Source organism: Sphaerodactylus townsendi, linkage group LG16, assembly GCF_021028975.2.
Source record: "Sphaerodactylus townsendi isolate TG3544 linkage group LG16, MPM_Stown_v2.3, whole genome shotgun sequence".
NCBI lineage: Eukaryota > Metazoa > Chordata > Lepidosauria > Squamata > Sphaerodactylidae > Sphaerodactylus > Sphaerodactylus townsendi.
Window position 1 is genome coordinate 11,722,246 of NC_059440.1, and position 18,541 is coordinate 11,740,786.

At 48.9% G+C, this 18,541-nt stretch overlaps 1 protein-coding gene across 5 annotated transcripts; it reads left to right on the plus strand.

Moving 5' to 3' along the window:
• The first annotated feature begins 118 nt into the window (after nucleotides 1-118).
• Nucleotides 119-18,276, plus strand: INPP5K (inositol polyphosphate-5-phosphatase K). 5 transcript variants are annotated; one of them, XM_048518673.1, is made up of 13 exons: nucleotides 119-246; nucleotides 3,286-3,393; nucleotides 4,198-4,306; nucleotides 4,472-4,588; nucleotides 7,761-7,936; nucleotides 8,622-8,772; nucleotides 9,146-9,255; nucleotides 9,707-9,733; nucleotides 11,072-11,261; nucleotides 12,787-12,924; nucleotides 14,185-14,268; nucleotides 14,355-14,459; nucleotides 16,387-18,276. In XM_048518673.1, the coding sequence occupies exons 1-13, from the start codon at nucleotides 197-199 to the stop codon at nucleotides 16,462-16,464; spliced, it is 1,443 nt and encodes a 480-aa protein (XP_048374630.1). In that variant the 5' UTR covers nucleotides 119-196; the 3' UTR covers nucleotides 16,465-18,276. The 5 variants fall into 5 exon arrangements, with proteins under 5 accessions (XP_048374630.1, XP_048374632.1, XP_048374631.1 ...); XM_048518675.1 differs by having other exon boundaries at nucleotides 8,661-8,772; XM_048518674.1 differs by lacking the exon at nucleotides 9,707-9,733.
• The last annotated feature ends 265 nt before the right edge of the window (nucleotides 18,277-18,541 follow it).

Here is an 18,541-nt window from a genome sequence, read left to right on the forward strand (position 1 = left end):
CCAATTAATCCCTTCTCATAAAATAGACAGGCTCGGGTGGGCGGAGTCTGTGCCTCAGCCAATCCCGGGCCGCGCTTCCTCGGTTCGGCCTCTGGTAGGTCGCGAGAGTCACGTGAGCCCACTGCCTGACAGGCCGGAGAGACTGTCGCGGGCGGCGGGTCTTCTCAGTCTTCGCTTCGCCGCCGCCGGCCCGGGGATGGAACCGGAAGCGGGAGCCGCGTCGCCGGCCAGGCGGAAGCGCCTGAGGTGAGGGGGAGGAAGCTCCCGCATGCGCTCTCCGAAGCCGGGGGGTGGGGGTGGTTGGGCTCGACTTGCTACAAAGCAAGCGAGCCTCTGAGGGCGTCCAGAGGGCCAGCTGTTGCTGGGAACCCCCGCCCGCTTTAGCTTGGCTCTCTTGCGAGTGGTCGTGAGGATGAAATGGGCCCGGGGGAGGGACTCTGGCTGCGGTCTTGAAGTGGGCAGCCGCCCCCGGGCGCTGTTTGGGGGGCCTCCAGCTGTGCCTCTTACCACGAACGGGGGCAGTGTTGTTCAGTGCTCACAGGCCTGGGATCTCCTCTTGAACATAGAGATGGTGCGCAGCCTCGCCGCCTGCCCAGGATGCTCCTTTCCTGTTCTTGCGCCCGGGAGCTCCGAGCAGTGCCCACGAATCTGAATCGCAAGAACTTGCCAGGCGGCGAGGCTGAACACCGTCTCTACCTGTGAACAGGATTCGCAGCAGAACGGGGAAGGGGCGAACCTTTTATCCACGCCGACTTTGGGAGCCTACCTCACAAGGTGGTTGTGAGGATGAAGTGTGGGGTGCTGGAGAAAGGGTGTGTGTGGGAATACCATTATTGATACAGGCTGATGAATACAAATGCCCGCCAGGGAGAAGGAAAGAAGGGGCCCAGATCTTAGCCATGTGGAGGACAGTTTTGCCTAGTGGGAGGGTGCCTATTTTTAGTAGGAACGGTGACTGTCAGTTGAGCTGTGTTAGACTGAGAACTAATGACTTAGGGGCCACTCGCCCAGCTTCATGGCCAAACGGGGAAGAGTCATACTTTTTGTCTACGCTAGTGTTTTGAACCTACCTCACAAGATGGTTGCGAGGATGAAGTACAGGGGAGCAGGACCAGGCAACCAGCCTTCCTAAAGGTCTTGGAGAAAGTGGGATGAAAACATAGTTGATAATGGCTGGTGACTATAAATGCCCACCTCAGTGAAGGAAGGAAATCTCCAGATCTTGTCCATGTGGAGGGCAACTTTCCCAGATGGCTCCACTTTTGGAGGCTGCCCAGAGCATTTTTAGCCATAATAGTGATTGCCAGTCGAGTGGGGGGGGGGGGGGGGGGGTTAGTTACTGTTGTGCTGCCTGAGACCTGCGCCTTCCTTCTGGGATCTTCAGAAGCAGAGAGGCATGTGTGGCTGCTTAGATGTTGCATAGCTCTATGGCTGTAATGTTGCTAAGTCCCGCCAGACTGAGCCCATCTTTAGAAGCCAAGAGATGGTTCCCAGCAGCTGCATTCAGTAGTGGCGTTCTAAAAGACGGTGGAGTATCTGCCTATGGACAAGGAAGGGCACTTGCCCTCGGGCACATCAATTTTCAGTCAGGTTGGGGTGCCAAAATGTCTAAGCCCCACACACTCTGGAGGGTGACCGCCCATGGGGGGGCACCAAACTCAGGTTTTGCTCACGGGCTCCAGCTTGCCTAGATACGCCTCTGCTTAAAGAACGACCCCTGGAAAAAACTTCTGCTCAGGCCTGGGGAACACATACGGAAGACCAAGTTGCGCACAGCGGCACCCTCCAAGACTTCTCGCCGACAACAGTAAAAACTAATCTGTGCTAATTTTCAGTTGTTACAGACATCTGTAACAAGAGCTTCAGCCCAGTGCAAACCCCTAATCCGGAACTGGATTGTCAAATGCACAAGTTTATGAATGGCCGCTTGTCCGTTTTGGGTGCTTAGAAGTAGCAAAAGGTCTCTTGGCAGTCTCTCTCCAGGAATGCAACACAAAACCAGAGATTAAGAGTCTGCAGCGTGCTAGGAGAAACATGTGACTGGACTCAATCCACAGCAGCTTTTCTGAAATCGTGGGGCTTTAATGGTGTTAAACCTTGGAAAATTCGGTACTTGTCCATATGACGCCGATCAAGCGCTTATACCATGCAACAAAGGGTGCATTTTCCCGGGTGTGGAGTTGTCTTTCAGCCAGGCCATAGTTTTAGCCTTCTGTTTGTGTAACTTAATTTTGAACAAGGGAAAACTCGCATGAGATTCCTGGAGGAATGTGGCTGAGAGCTTTTCTGGGTCTGAATCCCCTGGTGTGTGTGTGGAGGTGTGTGTGTGGCCATGTGGACTACAGAAAGGCATTTTGGGACTTGCCATCCATCATGCTGTCCCACTTTGGAAAGCTAACCCCATTTCCATCACTGTCCAGTCAGCATGAATAATACTGCCAACAGATACCTTCACCTGCAGCAACAAATAACATGGTTTTCATGGTCAGTGTGGAGGATGTCAGTTCAGATAATCCTGGAGGAAGACTTGGGCACAATAGGGCCCCTTTCGCAAGGGCCAATAAATGAGGATGGGACAAAACCCGTTTCGGGAGGGGACTTCACACAGATCCACCCCTAAAGCGAGACTTCCCCATGTTAAGTGCCCAGAAACATTTTTTGGAGAATCGCACTATCCGCAATTCTTTTGTTTTAACCAAGGTTGTAGCTGCTTGCGAGCAAATGGCTGGCCGGCCAGGAAGCACTTTAATTGGCCGCGCTTCCCTTTTTCTTACATTCCCCGCCTTGCAGCTGCATGGCCACGCAGGGTCACAGCGATGTCTCGTGCCATTGCGGGATGTCAGCGTGGTTGCGGGTTGTGTCACCATGCCTTCCTGCCCGTGTAGCTATGCAGCAGAGGGAGGTAAGCAAAACAGAAAAAAATGTGCCTCCCAGCAACCTACATTGTTTCCACTGATCCCATTCGCTGCCTACACGGAGGCACATGAACGTGAAAACAGGAGAGCGGGTTAATTTATCACAACTGCAACCAACTCTACCTGTGCTGTGTGGAAGGGACCTTAGGTGAAGTATTTCTGAGTTGGGGAAAAACAGGCTACAATATCAGGGTGCTTTCCATAGATGGCTGGCTGCCTTTGCTGCATAGTATGGTTCTAGGGCAGGATTACAGCTGCGGACTGCTGATATCTCTACATACCAAGGTGTGTGGGTGGGCGAGGGTGTGGTCGTTGCATCCATGTTTGCGTTCGAGCATCACTGTCGGCTGGTTTTCTTGTTTTTTGGAAGGTTGCACTTGATAACCTGGAATGTGGGCACAGCTTCTCCACCTCCTGATGTTACCTCTTTACTTCAGCTCAGCTTGCAAGGCCTGGCTGTGGATATATACGTTGTTGGGTAAGTACGGAGGGATAAGATGCGGTGCTTCCATTACCAGTTCTCTTGGCAAGTTTTGTGGGGTGCCCAGAGAGCTGGCACCACCTGTGACAGTGAGGCTAGAGACTGCACTTCACTGTGTGGATAAATGCCTGCAAAAATCTTCCAGGCTTCTGTGTAGAAGAAGGTGAGTTTAGATTTATACGCCACCTTTCTCTCCCGTAAGGAGACTCAAGCTGGCTTACAAACTCAGTTTCCTTCCCCTCCCCACAACAGACACCTGGTAGGCCTGAGAGAGAATTGTGACTAGCCAAAGGTCATCCAGCAGGAATGTAGGAGTGCAGAAACACATCTGGTTCACCAGATAAGCCTCTGCCACTCAGGTGGAGAAGTGGGGAATCAAACCTGGTTCTCCAGATTAGAATCCACCTGCTCTTAACCACTACACCACGCTGGCTCTGCAGATTAAGGAGCTTCAGGGACTGCTGCGACATGGATGAGGGGGATTAAAAAGAAAGTTGCCATACAGCATTGCGCTGGTCCCCAGAAAGATTATGAGGGTGTTCATTTGTACCCGCAAATTCTGTGTGGGTCATGCTACATTCTACAGTTGCTGAATTCTGCCACCTTGTGGTAATGTCCCATATCATCCCTCCCATTTGGGGCTTGCTGTAGCTATTAATTTGTTGGGGTCTGTTTTAGTTGGTAAAACAGGCGGGAAAGAATGCACGTGGCTATTGATGCATTCAGGACTGCCTAATAATGTTGGATGGTTTTTATCCTTATGACATGGAAAGAATATGTGGGTCACCGTGGTGGTTTCAGTTTACAGGAAGTGAACTCCAAGATTGTGAATTTCCTGTCTGACATGGCTTTTGATGATCCCTGGAGTATTTTCTTCGAAAGGATTCTGTCTCCTTTGAGCTACATCAAGGTAACTGTGAGAAGCCTCGTGACATGCACGGTTTCCAAGATTTTGGGGATCTGAGTTTGCTTTGAACTATAAATCTTCCCTTCAGTTTCCAGGTGTTCTACAGGTAGAAAGAGAATCGGCTTTCTTCCAGGATAGCTTCTCTGTTGTTTTGTTTTATTTTTGCAGGTCTCTTCTATCCGAATGCAAGGCCTCCTCCTCCTGATCTTTGCAAAGCATGCCCATATCCCCTTCATAAGGGAAATTCAAAGCCAGTTTACTCGCACAGGCCTGTACAGATATTGGGTGAGCTGTCTTAAGCATTTTGGGTTTTTTCCATCTGGGATGTTTACGTTGACTGTTTATGTGTCCAGTTACTATGAAAATGCCAAGATCAAGAACTCGCTTGGGTATTTAGAAAAGTCACTAGCCTGTCTCTCAAGAGCCCTGCTCAAGTCTAGTTCCTCAGACAGTAAGATACACATTTACAAGTTCTTCAGCCTTTCCTCTGTGTGGCAGTGCAGAATTGTACCTAAAGGGTTTTGCACATCCGGTTCAGAGAAAGGTATGTGAATCCTACAGCGCGGGCTTTTCCGCTTACAGCAAGGTTGGCCTGTTCCCAAGTGCTTGTGTAACCTCCTTCTGTGGGTTCTGTGGGGCAGAACCTGGAATGAGTTGCAAAGAACCAAATTTTTAAACAACAATATGGTTTACTTCTCTTTACAATTAACATTAAACATCAACATTTAACGTTACAATTCAAGGTCCTGTTCAGGTTGCATTTCAAGTCCTTCTATTTACAGTCTACTGATATTGCCAAGTCCAATTTCTTCTTGCAAGTTGGCTGGCTCCTGAAGACTCCAAGGGCTTGATGAACAGGTTGCAACATGATGAAGGTTTCCAGGAGAACTCTCACCCATTACAACCACAAAAGAAAACCCTGAAACAATAAACTCCAACATTTACAACACAGCAAAACAACAACTACCTTCCCAGTAGCTCCCAACAATATTGAAATTACCTTAACAAGGTGTTAAGGGCTTATAGAAATCAAGGTCCGAGTCTGGTAGCCTTGCTTCTTCTGCAAAAGAGCTCTTGCAGCCTCTCTGCTGCTCCGAGTCTCCACCCCCTTACTGGGTCAACCCATTCTGGGCCAACCCATTCTGGGCATAGGGGTTACACTTGCAGACCTGCTTCTTGTTGTGAAACAGATGTGTGTGTGTGTGTGATACGTTGCCAAATCACTGCTCACTTGTGGCAGCCGTATGAATTAATGACCTCTGAAATATCCTATAATTACCCGCTTTGCTCATGCCCTGCAAATTGAAGGTTGTGGCTTCCTTTATTGAGTCAGTCCATCTTGTGCTGGGTCTTTCTCTTTTCCTCCAACTTTTCCTAGAATTTTTTTGTCTTTTTTTCCAGTGACTCTTATAATGTGCCAAATTATGGTAACCTCAGTTTCGTCTTTTCAGATTCTAGGGAAAGTTCAGGCTTGGCTTGATCGAGAGCTTCCTTATTTGTCTTTTTGATGGTCCCTGGTATCTATAAAATTCTCATCCGACAGTCCATTTCCAATTAATCAGCTTTCTTCATTGTCCGACTTTCACTTCCGTACATAGTAATATGAATTATCTCAATCTAGATTGCAAGTGATACTTCCTTACATTTAAAGTATTGTTTACAGTTCTGGGCACCGCAATTCAAAAAGGATATTGACAAGCTGGAACGGGTCCAGAGGAGGGCAACCAAAATGGTAAAAGGTCTGGAATCCTTCCCAAGAAGAGAGACTTAGGGAGCTGGGTACGTTCAGTTTGCTGAAGAGAAGGTTAAGAAGTGACATGATAGCCAGGTTTAGATATTTGAAGGGATGTCATGTTGGTGAGGGAGCAAGCTTGTTTTCTGCTGCTCCAGAGACGAGGACCAAGAATAATGGGTTCCAGGTGAAGGAAAAGAGATTCCACCTCAACATCAGGAAAAACTTCCTGACAGTAAGGGCTGCTCGACAGTGGAATGCTCTACCTCGGAGTGTGATGGAGTCTCCTTCTTTGGAGGATTTTAAAGAGAGGCTTGGTGGCCGTCTGACAGGAGTGCTTTGATTGTGTGTTCCTTCATTGCAGGGGATTGGACTTGATGGCTCTTGGGGTCTCTTCTAACTCTATGATTTTATGATCAAAGATCTTTTCTAGTTCCTTCATGTCTGCCTTTTCGGGTCTCAATCTTCTTCTGATTTTTTTGTTGCAATTTTTTTCTGGTTAAAAATGTTTAACAAGGTGAATTTCTTCATGGTCAACCCGTTGTGTAATGCCTTAGTAGTCATTATGTTGTCTTTGTGATATTCAGCTACGATCTCACTTTGGCACTTTCTGCGTTCACCTTTGTTAGTAGTTGTTCAATTCAGTATTTTCTGCCAGTAACGTGTTGTTTGCACATCTCAAACGGTTTGTAGTCCTTCCACCAATTCTCATTCCACCTCACTTACAGGTAAAAAAATAGTCCCCTGTGTGAGCCCCAGGTCATTACTGACCCATGAGGTGATGTCACATCACAATGTTTGCTAGGCAAACAATATTTTTTTATGGAGTGGTTTGCCATTGCCTTCCCCAGTTGCCTATACCCCCAGCAAGCTAGGTACTCATTTTACTGACTTGGAAGGAGGGAAAGCTGAGTCAGCCTTGATTGCCCTCACTCAACTCCATCTCACTTACATACCCTGTAGTCTAAGTATCTAGTTTCCTTGTTGAAAAATAAAAATGCACTGGGGTGTTGTGGGGTTTCCGGGCTCTATGGCCGTGTTCCGTGGCATTTTCTCCTAACCTTTTGCCTGCATCATTGCCTGGCATCTTCAGAGGATCCTCTGAAGGATACAGCCCAGAAACCCAACAACACCTCAGTGATTCCAGCCGTGAATGCCTTCGACAATACAAAAATGCAGTGATTTCATGTTAGGATGAATGTCCCCCATCAACATGGGAAGGGTTTTTTTAGAAACCCTGCTTTAGTCTTCATACTTCCTGGTAAATGTATTGGCTGCTGGTGGGTGTTGACTGTATACTGAATCTGTAAACAAAAATAAGCCCCCTCCCATATATATATAATATATTAATTAATTAATTTGTAGGCCGCCTCATCCTCGAAGGGCTCGAGGCGGCTCCCAACATGGCTGTTCCCAACAGCAAATAATACAACATAAAATTAAGCCATTAAAACTCAGTAGCAATTAATAAATAAATTAAATAGCCGTGTGTTACTGAAGTGTGAATCGATCTGATTGTGGCCTTGGTCAGTGAGATTGCAAATGCCTTAGCAGACCAGGTGATCGGGAGCAACAGCCGCAGAAGGCCATTGCGTTCACATCCTACATGTGAGCTCCCAAAGGCACCTGGTGGGCCACTGCGAGTAGCAGAGAGCTGGACTAGATGGACTTTGGTCTGATCCAGCTGGCTTGTTCTTATCTTCTTATGTCTCTAATGTCTTCCAGGGAAATAAGGGGGCGGTCTCCACTCGTATGTCTCTTTACGGGCACATGGTCTGTTTTGTGAACTGCCACTTGCCGGCACACATGGAGAATGCAGAGCAACGGCTGGATGACTTTGAGCACATTCTGGAAATGCAGCAGTTCGAAGGCGAGACGGTCCCTGGCGTCCTGGATCATGAGTGAGTGGCTGTGACGTTCGGCCCAGGCATGCTCTGCCACCTTTAATCCCAGGGGAAGAGCTTGGCTCGTTCAACCGTCTTGGCTGCAAGGGGAAAAGGAAGTCCTTTTGCTTGTCATTATATAACGCTGTAATTACTTTGCACAAATGTCGTTGTAGTGCACGTCCCAAACGTGTTTTTAAAAGCGTATCACTCATTCTATTTTTTTTTTAATCATAGGAGCTTTTTCGGTGCTTCCCAAAGTGTCTGATTTTTCCACTGGAAAAACTGAAAAATTGTCAGGGGAAAAAGAGGGAGGGGAAATATTTTTTGAAGGCCTCCCACCAGCCTTCACATCTCTATTCTCGACTTGTAAGGGACAGAGGACAAGCTGATGAATTTAAGCCTTCAGCTCTGCTCTGAGACACCTTGTTTTTGTTGGGTGTGTGCTTCTGTCCATGTAGGAAGCATCTGTTTGCTCCTCCCACTGAGCAGTTAGCCTGATTGCTCTGTTAAATGTTAGTTTGCTCTATTATTAATTTTGGGTGCTGCTTCCTGTCATCGGATCGGGCAGTGAACAAAACAATGCAATGCAAAGCAGTTCTGCCGATCAGGAACTCAAGGGTTTAGGAAATCTGCAAATGTTTGTCTCTAAATCCCACTCCTCTCCTCATTCATACCTACCTTTGCCACGTCGGCCATACAGCTTTCCCCCTGTTCTTTCAATCTCCTCCCAATCCCGCAGCATTCTCTTCTGGTTTGGCGATTTAAACTTCCGGATCGAAGACTACGGCTTGCATTTCATCCGAGAGTCCATAAACAAGAACAGATTTAGTCTCCTTTGGGAAAAAGATCAGGTATGACCTCTGAGATCTCCTGATTCTTATTCTGATGCCAAGCGTGTCTGTTCCTGTCCTTCCACTGTCTTGCCTCTTCTGGCTTCCCTTGGCAGGAGATGCTGCCCTTTGTTGTTAATTTGGACAGTTCTAAATACTTTCACATAACTTGATGACAGCTTTTTCGTATATTTGTGCTGCCCTTCCAGGTGTCACCTTATTATACATGTGTATCTATTTGGGATTCCTGCCTGGGGAGCAGTTTGGGCTTGTCCTCTATGGTGGCTGTTCGCTCCCTGCACTTCCCAGTGGCAACAGGGAGAGACCAGCAGCTTCTGGCTTTCTTCGGCCGGCCACTTGGCATTCCTTTAAGAGCCTTTTCTTATTTGTTCAGCTAAATATGGCCAAGAAGAAAGAGGGCTTCCTTCAGGAATTCAGAGAGGGGCCTCTGCAGTTCAAACCCACCTACAAGTTTGACCTCTACTCCAATGAATATGACACCAGGTAAATGAACTGGGACGTCACCTGTTAAACTGAGCTCATTGACCTGCCGCTAATGGATCTAGGAAGTGGAAGTCATATGGCCCAAGAAGAAGGGGCCCAGGGTGTACCTATGGAAAACAGTGCCTAGGACTGAAGCACTGAAAACCCTTCTCCCTCTGTCTCCTGCAGCCTGGCTGAGCCCAGCATTCAGCTGTGAGCTCTGCCTCCAAAGCTTAAAACTGGTCTTGTCTGGGACAGAGTGGAGATCTTGGTGGGGAGGAGACCACCAGCCAAGGGCGCCCCCTTCAGGTGGCCCACAGAGCACGTGCTTTGATTGCCCTGGGAAAGGAGTCTCTGGAGGGAGCTTGTGGGGAGAGAGGGGCAGAGGCAGTCTACTCAAGACAGACTTCTCAAGAGTCCCAAATGGAGGATACGCTGACAGTTTTGCGCTAATATTGATTTGTATTTTCAGGGTGCAGAAGACACTGATTTGGTTTCAGTAAGGAGCTCTCTGTGTAATTCGTTCCAAGTCTGGAACTGTAGGCTGTTAGATTATCTGTGGCTTCCAAGCCGTCGCTGCTGCTCTTTTCTCTGAGGCTACAAACCCAGCCCCGTTCTAACACGTTGGCATGACTGATCTGACAGCAAAAGGCCACTCATATTTATGTGCAGTGCTTTATTATACTGTCCTTAGATACAAATCTTGTAATCTTTCTTTTTACACTTAGCCTCTACACAGATTTTTATTGTGTTTGGGGTGTTGTTGAGTCAGCTGGGCTCTGCTTGTCCTGGGGCAAGTGGCATTAAAGCCTGCTTGGTTGATTTGCTCTGAAGAGCATTAAATCCCATCAATTCTTCTCTCTCAGGTGAGAAGGGAGTGAGGAAGCTGACTCTTCAGGAGATAAGAATTCAGAAGGCTCACCTTTCTGGCCGCCTTTTGGAGGTGGTCCAGGCTGGCTTCTTTAAAGAAGAGTTTGGCTTCTTTGAAGAAGAGTCCTATAAGGAGACTCAAGGGGGCTTACAATCTCCGTTCCCATCCCCCCCCCCCCAACAAACACCTTGTGAGGTGTATGGGGCTGAGGGAGCTCCAAAGAACTATGACTAGTCCAATGTCACCCAGCTGGCATGTGTTGAAGTGCACAAGCTAATCTGGTTCACCAGATAAGTCTCCACAGCTCAAGTGTGGGGAATCAAACCCGATTCTCCAGATTAGAGTGCACCTTCTCTTAACCACTACGCCACTGCTGCTCTTTGGACTGCTTCTCAGTCTCTCTCCAAAATTCTCTGTGGAAAACCCTTCTCTTGATGTCCCTGATGACAGGCGTTGTGTAGCACACTATTTACGGGCGGCTCTCCCTTAAGCACTTGGCAGTGACGTGGCCTTTTGCATACCTCTGGCGCTCCCATAGCAACTTCCCCTGTAGTGGGTGGGAAAGCTGCTGTTTTTCCCTCTAGCTGCTCTGATGATTAATACTTAATGTTGATTCGCAGTTGATGAAAACCCTCTTCTCCGCTCCTCCCTTAGAGATCTGCTTCATATGTGTCAAAATGACTAGAACTTTCCTGTAATCGTAATGTTGAGGGCTTTCACGGCTGGAATCAATTGGATGTTGTGGTTTTTCTGGGCTGTGTGGCCACAGTCTGGTAGTTTCGGGGGGGGGGGGGACTACCAGACCACGGCTGCACAGCCCAGAAAACCCACAACAGCCACTTCCTCTAATTGCTTTGCCGCTGCAGCGCCTTTCGTCCCGTGTTGCTGTTGCTGAGCCTGATAGAAGGTCTGTGTAAGAAATTGGCCTGTTCTCCTTGCCCCCCTTTTCTTCTTCTCTTTTTGCAGCGGGAAGAAGCGGAAGCCCGCTTGGACAGATCGGATTTTGTGGCGAGTGAAGAGCCTCTTGCCTCGCTCTTCGGAAGCAGAGGAGGAGCCGGAAGAGCAGCCTGTTTCTGTGTCTCTGAACAGCTATGCCAGCCACATGGGCTACAGCATCAGCGATCACAAGCCCGTGTCCGGGACCTTTGAGCTGGAGGTAGGCGGAGTGGGTTGGGACTGTTCCCCATAGGCCAGTGGTGGAGAACCTTTTTGAGACCGAGTGCCCAAATTGCAATCCAAACCCCACTTATTTATCGCAAAGTGCCAACCCGTCAATTTAACCTGAATGCTGAGGTTTTAGTTTAGAAAAAAATAGTTGGCTCCCTCTTCCTCCGCCCCACCCGCTTGAGTAGGGGCCAACCTGCTCTAGTCTCCAGCAAGTCCAGGTGCACCACTCTGTGCCTCTGTAGCATCTCTGCCTCCTCTGTGCCCCCCCCCTCTTGAGCAGCAGCCACCCAGAGCACAAGCACCAGGCCCACCAGCCAATTCCTTCTCGCCATGGTGTGTGCACGTTGTGCTCAGTGGCCCAGGCCAGCCTAGATGTGTATGTGGGTGGGTGGGTGATTTTCCACCCCCCACATGACAAACTGTGTGTGCGAGTGCCCACAGAGAGGGCTCCGAGTGCCATCTGTGGCACCCGTGCCATAGGTTCGCCATCACTGCCATAGGCTGTAAATGGTGTGCCTGTGTGCTGTCAAGTCGCAGCTGACTTAGGGCAACCCTGGAGGGATTTTGAGCCAAAAGATGTTCAGAGCTGGCTGAGAGTTCAGAGAGAACCGTGACGGGTCCCAGATCACCCCACAAGCTTCATGTGGAGTGGTGGAAAATCAAACCTGGTTCTCTGGATTAAAGTCTGCTGCTCTTAACCACTACACGATGCTGGCTCTCTTAATGATAACAATGCTCTTTTCCCACCTTGAGCGCATTAAGCAGATTTTGGAGCAGATTTTGCACTCTTAAACATCTTGCCATGCTGGCATGCCTTTTTAGGCCAGAGAAGGACCGAGCAGGCTGAGGTGTCATACTTTTTCCCAGCATGCTTTCTGCCATGTAACACCATCTCTTCTGATTATGGGGAGGAGGAAAAGGAGGAGTTTGGATTTATACCCCACCTTTCTCTCCTGTAAGGAGACTCAAGGTGGTTTACAAGCTCCTTCCTCTCCACACAACAGACACCTTGTGAGGTAGGTAGGACTGAGAGAGGTGGGACTTGTGAGGTAGGTGAGACTGAGAGACTGAGAGAGAGAACTGTGACCAACCCAAGGTCACCCAGCAGGGACGTAGGAGTGCAGAAACACATCTGGTTCCCCAGATAAGCCTCTGCCACTCGGTGGAAGAATGGGGAATCAAACCCGGTTCTCCAGAGTAGAATCCACCTGCTCTTAACCACCACACCATGCTGGCTCTCGAGTCACCTTGGTCCACTCATCACGTCAGATGGGCTCCATGCTGCCTTTTGTTACAGCCTGTTGCCTGTGTAGGTGCTTGCAAGCTGTGATGGAACTGGAGAATGTTGTTTCTCTATCCTGTCTCAGCATTAAGGATCACTGGGTTGCCCTTTCCTTCTTGCCAGCAGCAGCACCCAGGGAACTGTTACTCTGCAACAGAGAGTTGTGGGCATGGGTATAGTACTGGGCAGTGCTGCCAACAGAGGCTTCTGGCTTTTTCCTTGCACACTCTAGCTGAAACCCCTGGTGTCCATCCCGTTGGTCACCCTGCATCCCGTGGGCAGCTGGAGCTCTGGACAAGATGTGACTGTGAGCTACTCTGCTCTTCCTGAACTTCCGCACAGTGCCTGGGACTGGATTGGCCTGTACAAGGTAACCTTGTGCTGAGGGGTAGGGTGTGGTGGCCGTGTGGGAGACATTGAACACACACACACTGTAGAATACACTAGTTTGGTGCTTGTTCAGTCAACTGCTATGGAGAAGTCAGTTTCTGATGAAGCTGACAAACCTTTTGCAGAACTGCTGCAGGTAGAAGAAGAGGAAGAGTTTGGATTTATACCCCCCTTTCTCTTCTGTAGGAAACTCAAAAGGTCTTACAATCTCCTTCCCCCACCCTCACCTCACAACAAACACCCTGTGAAGGTGGGTGGGGCTGAGAGAGCTCCGAAGAGCTGTGACTAGCCCAAGGTCACCCATCTGACATGTGTTGGAGTGCACAAGCTAATCTGGTTCACCACTCAAATGGCAGAGCAGGGAATCAAACCCGGTTCTCCAGCTTAGAGCGCACCTGCTCTTAACCACTACACCGCGCTAGCCTGGCAGATACAAAGACTGCCCAAAGCACAGCCGGTTTAGGTTCAGCTTGTGGGGCTCCTGCATCAGAGAATGGCTGAACAAGGGAGGGCAGTGATGGCTTTCATAAGGCAAAAGCCTGCCATGCTCTGCTTGGGCGGGGAGTTGGCACTAACGTGGAGCCCTGAATTTGTGTTGAGGGCTGAAAAGCTGAGGGGCAGGGGAGAGAACTGGGATAGGAACAAAATGAGGCATGCAGAGAAAATAAGTACATGGAAGTCTTGCACAGAGTTTTTGCTTTCAAGCAGACTCACTAGTGTAGCGAGCAGAGGTTTGGCCTTTGAGCTAGCAGCCCTGGATTCCAGTTCTGCCACTGTGGCATTGAGAACAGAGAGTAGAAGAAGAAGAAGAGTTTGGACTTATACCCCACCTTCCTCTCCTATAAGGAGACTCAAGGTGGCTTACAAGCTCCTTTCCCTTCCTCTCCCCATAACAGACACCTTGTGAGGTAGGGGGGGCTGAGAGAGTTCTGAGAGAACTGTGACTAGCCCAAGGTCACCCACAGGAATGCAGGAGTGTGGAAACACATCTGGTTCACCAGATAAGCCTCTCAAGTGGAGGAGTGGGGAATCAAACCTGGTTCTCCATATTAGAATCCACCTGCTCTTTACACCACGCTGGCTCTCAGGGTCACGGAGATCCGTGAAACATGGAAATAGCAGTGATCTTGTTACTTTGCCATCTTTGAGTGGGAAACAATTACCCTTTCCAGTGTCCCCACAAGAAACCCTTCCACACTGCAAGAAGCTCACGGCAACTTTTTAACCATCTCCCTTGCAGGTGACATTCAGGCATGCAAATGACTATGCGGCCTACGCCTGGGTGCAGGACAATGAAATTTCCTCTGGGGAGGATGCAAAGCAGGTGAGCAGCAAAACAGCCAGGAGAGTCAGCATTGGCATATTCTTTTCTGATGTTGTTACCAACCAGCTCCTGCCTGATCTTTACAGGTTTATCTCAGCACCGAGGGGCTCACCACAGACGGAGAAGAGTTCCTCCTGGGGTATTACAGCCACACCATGCAGTCTATCGTTGGCCTTAGCCCACACTTCCAGGTAAGTCTTTGTGGCTCCTTGCGTTGGTAGCTACTTCACTCTGCATTTGAACACTCAAATGCTGCATTCACAAGTCAGGGCTGATGCCAAAGCTGAGGCCCCTTCCGCACGTGCAGAAGAATGCACTTTTAATCCACTTTCACTATGGTTTGACAGTGGATTCTGCTATTCCGCACGTTAAAATCCAGCTGCTAAGTGCATTGAAAGTGGATTGAAGGTGCATTATTCTGCAAGTGCCATGAAGACATCCGACTTATGGCGACCCTGCACGGTTTTCAAGGCGAGAGATGAACAGAGGTGGTTTGCCACTGCCAGCCTCTGCGTCGTAAGACTGGGCTGCTTTGGTGGTCTCCCATCCAAATACTAACCAGGGGTTACCCTGCTTAGCTTCGAAGATCTGATGAGATCAGGTTAACCTGGACTATCTTTCCTAGTAGGAACAATTAAACTCAGTTCCAGAGACAAGCCAGCCAGCACACACACACAGACACACAGACACACACCCCGCAGCTGCAATCACGCCCCTGTGTTTTTGGTGGGGGTTGGGGCTACACGGGTTGGCTGCAAGAGCCCTTTTGCTTACCAGTGGGTAGGTGTCTGTAGTAGCTGAAAAAGTCCTTTTGGTTTTATTTATTTATGCACCAATGTTAATCAGCTGAAGAGTTCACCGTAGAACAGAGAATCCCAAATAAACAAAACAAAGCCACCACGGGGTGCTGTCAATCAGCCAACAGCCTGCTGAGAAAGGAAGCTGTACAACTGTTCTGTTTACATCCTCGCAAGGGTGTCGATTTCCTGACCTCCTCAGGCAAAGGCAGAGCAGAAGAGCTGCCTCCACAAAGGTTTTCAGTGAAGGTGCCTCCAACTGAGCGGGTTACAAATGGTGAACGGGATTTCCATAGACCAGTGGTGCCCACCTCTGGCCCTCCAAATGTTCATGGACTGCGTGGCCAATTGGAGGGCCAGATTTGGACACCCCTGGCATAGGCAGAGAGGCTTTAAGTCCTGCACCTGCAAATGGACCTAGAAGTGCCCAGGTAAGAGGTGCTGTACAGGCTGGATATGACTTCACTTGTAGCCTTGGACAGGAGACCTGTAGCTGTATTCTGCCAAAGCTGCTTCTATTTGGTACCCAACTACTGGGAACAAGAAGAAGAGTTTGGATTTATACCCCACCTGTCTCTCCTGTGAGAGAGCCAGCATGGTGTAATAGTTAAGAGCAGGTGCACTCTAATCTGGAGAACCGGGTTTGATTCCCCGCTCTGCCACTTGAGCTGCGGAGGCTTATCTGGTGAACCAGATTAACTTGTGCACTCCAACACATGTCATCTGGGTGACCTTGGGCTAGTCACAGTTCTTTGGAGCTCTCTCAGCCCCATCTACCTCAGAGGGTGTTTTTTGTTGGTGGGGGGAAGGGCAAGGAGATGGCAAGCCCCTCTGAGCCTCCTTGCAGGAGAGAAAGGGGGGATATAAATCCAAACTTCTTCTTCAGAAATTCAAAGGGGCTTACAAACTCCTTTCCCTTCCTCTCCCAACAACAGACACTTTATGAGGCAAGTGGGACTAAGAGAGTTTTGAACGAACTGTGACTAGGTCACCCAGCAGGGAATGTAGGAGTGGGAAAACAAACCTGGTTCACTAAATAAGAGTCTGTCACTCATGTGGAGGAGTGGGGAATCAAACCCGGTTCTCCAGGTTAGAGTCCACCTGCTCTTAACCACTACACCATGCTGGCTCTCCCACCTCCTCCCCTGACTTGGCTTATTGACTGTTCTTCGTAAGAGCTGAGGAGTAGCTACCACACGATCTTAAATGTCCTGGTCAGCTTCTTTGCAAAGCTTCTTTGATCCACCTTTCTGCGCTCGTTGGGGCAGCCAAGGCGGCAGAGGTCACTGTTGTCTTCTCCATCGCTGTTTCTTCCTTTCAGATTCAGCCAAGCAGAATGGTGGCCGAGAAGGACCTGGCGTGGGACGGAGAAGCTTTGCCTTGTGGATCCAGTGAATGAGCGTCGGAGCGTGCATGCGCGGCCGCAACGCAGGGATGAAAGGCCCCGAGGTTCTGGGTGGAAGAAGTGACGGAACACACCGAGGGGGCCTCCTCATGAGTTAGGGCGGTTGGGCGCATTGTTTCTTTGGCCATTTCAATCACTGTCGCCAGTGGGTACTCATGCCCTACGCTCGAAAATCAACGGCTGGAAAATCTTGACTATTCCATGGATTGCTAGCCTCCATCCCCCTTTCAATGGCTAACCAGGGCAGAAGCGCCTGCTGCTTCTCTCTTTTTCCAGAGACCGTTGTTAGGACTAAGATAATTCCTTGAGCTATAGTTAGTCAGTGCAGCATAGCTGGGATGTATTGGTTGGGAGGAGCCAAGTGATCATGAGACAGCCGACAGGAGGAAGGAAGCAGGGCGAGCCTGTGGCTTGCGCGGTGGTTTTCTTGTGGCTTTTCCTGTCGCCTTCTCTCTGCCTCATACGCCTGTGCCTTTAGTCCTCACCTGGATTTTAGTGCTTGAAATGCTGACAGCAGAGGTCCATTCAACAAAATGACCTTTGCTTTTGAGAGGTTTTGATGGTCTTGTTTCATCGTTAGCTGGCAGCCTTGCAGGGTCTAATTGCCTCCACAGATTTTCTTCAAGCTCCATCATTTTGGGATGAGTTAAGGCTTCCCAGGAGCTGTGCAAGAACCCAGAAGACCCAGGCTCTCAAACCTGATAGCGGGGGCTCGTAGTCAACCCCTAATCTGGACAGGACCTGCATCTTTGCCAATGTTTGATCCTGGGAGAATGTTCTAGAGGTTAGCCAATGGAGCGATGTGAGTTCTTTCGCCACAGCTTTGTGTGGATTCTGGTTCTATCTAGACAGTGTTGCTGGCACCAAAGCTCCCAGGGAATGGTGATCTAACTGACGCTGTCATACTGACATCTTCGCATTGTCACTCTAATAGACCGGGCGCTCTGTCCCTCAGGCGCGTCAGTTACCTGGACCCAGTTAACGCAGGCTGTTTTTACAAGCAACTGACACAGAAAATTGGTGTGGCGTTTATGTGGCTTATTACTTTCCTTGGCAGCTTCTGTAGGAATTTCCTCCACTTTGCACAGACTCCATCTTGCTTGTAGGAATTGGGCTCTCGTGGGTCTCTTGTGCTGAAGTCATTTGAGGCAGGCGCAGTGATAAGGACTGCAGATACATCTGGTATAGGAGAGCTGGCTGTGATTAAAAGATTTAGGAAGAGAGGTGGGGACCCAAATTGAGGACATTTGGGTGAAGAACAAAGATCATTATTAAAATGCACAATTAAAATGCATTATTAAACTCACGCTAGAGGGGGTATGCCTTCACTGTGCCCTCTACGCTGCTAACATGCCAGCGCTTACAGTTATTTTAGTCTAGATGTTCTTGTTGCATCACAATAGGACTCTTTCCAGTGTCTGGAGTAGGGTGAGGACATTCCTTTTTTCTTTCCCATCCCAGCTGGTGCTTCTGGGAGTGGGGGGGGGGCAGGATCTTCTCTCTGCCATTGTACATTTAGAAGGCTTTTAAATAGGGACAGTTTCTAGTATGGCTGAATTATCAGCTAAGCTTTATTCACTGCCCAAAGGATTTTAAAGTAGCGCGTACCCAGCTTTAAATGTAAATTGTCTCTAGCTGATACAAAGTTGGGGTTTTTTTTAATGTTAACTGTCTAGGAAGGAAGTCTGGCTGGCACCAACAGAGCATCTCTGATGTATTGTCGAAGGCTTTCACGGCCAGAATCACTAGGGTGTTGTGGGTTTTCTAGGTTGTATGGCCATGTTCCAGTAGCATTTTCTCCTGACGTTTCGCCTGGATCTGTGGCTGGCATCTTCAGAGGATCTGTCATCCGATCCTCTGAAGATGCCAACATCAATACTTCTGTTTCCCAACAGAAATACAAGAACCTTTTGCTTTCACCATTATCATAAACCTGAGCTTTGGCATCGTGACTGAGACAGAAAGTTCTCTGAAAGCAAACTCCATTAAATTGGAATATACTGATGAAGTATTTATGTAGGTCACTTTCAAACGTGCCTGAGTGTTTCTTTGTCGGAGGTTTTTTAGGTAT

Excerpts from the sequence above, each read along its gene's own strand:
- INPP5K (XM_048518673.1), top strand. The coding sequence starts at position 197 with ATGGAACCGGAAGCGGGAGCCGCGTCGCCGGCCAGGCGGAAGCGCCTG. Across the intron at positions 4,307-4,471 it reads CTCCTTTGAGCTACATCAAG|GTCTCTTCTATCCGAATGCA; the intron begins GTAACTGTGAGA and ends TTATTTTTGCAG. Across the intron at positions 14,460-16,386 it reads GCCTTAGCCCACACTTCCAG|ATTCAGCCAAGCAGAATGGT; the intron begins GTAAGTCTTTGT and ends TCTTCCTTTCAG.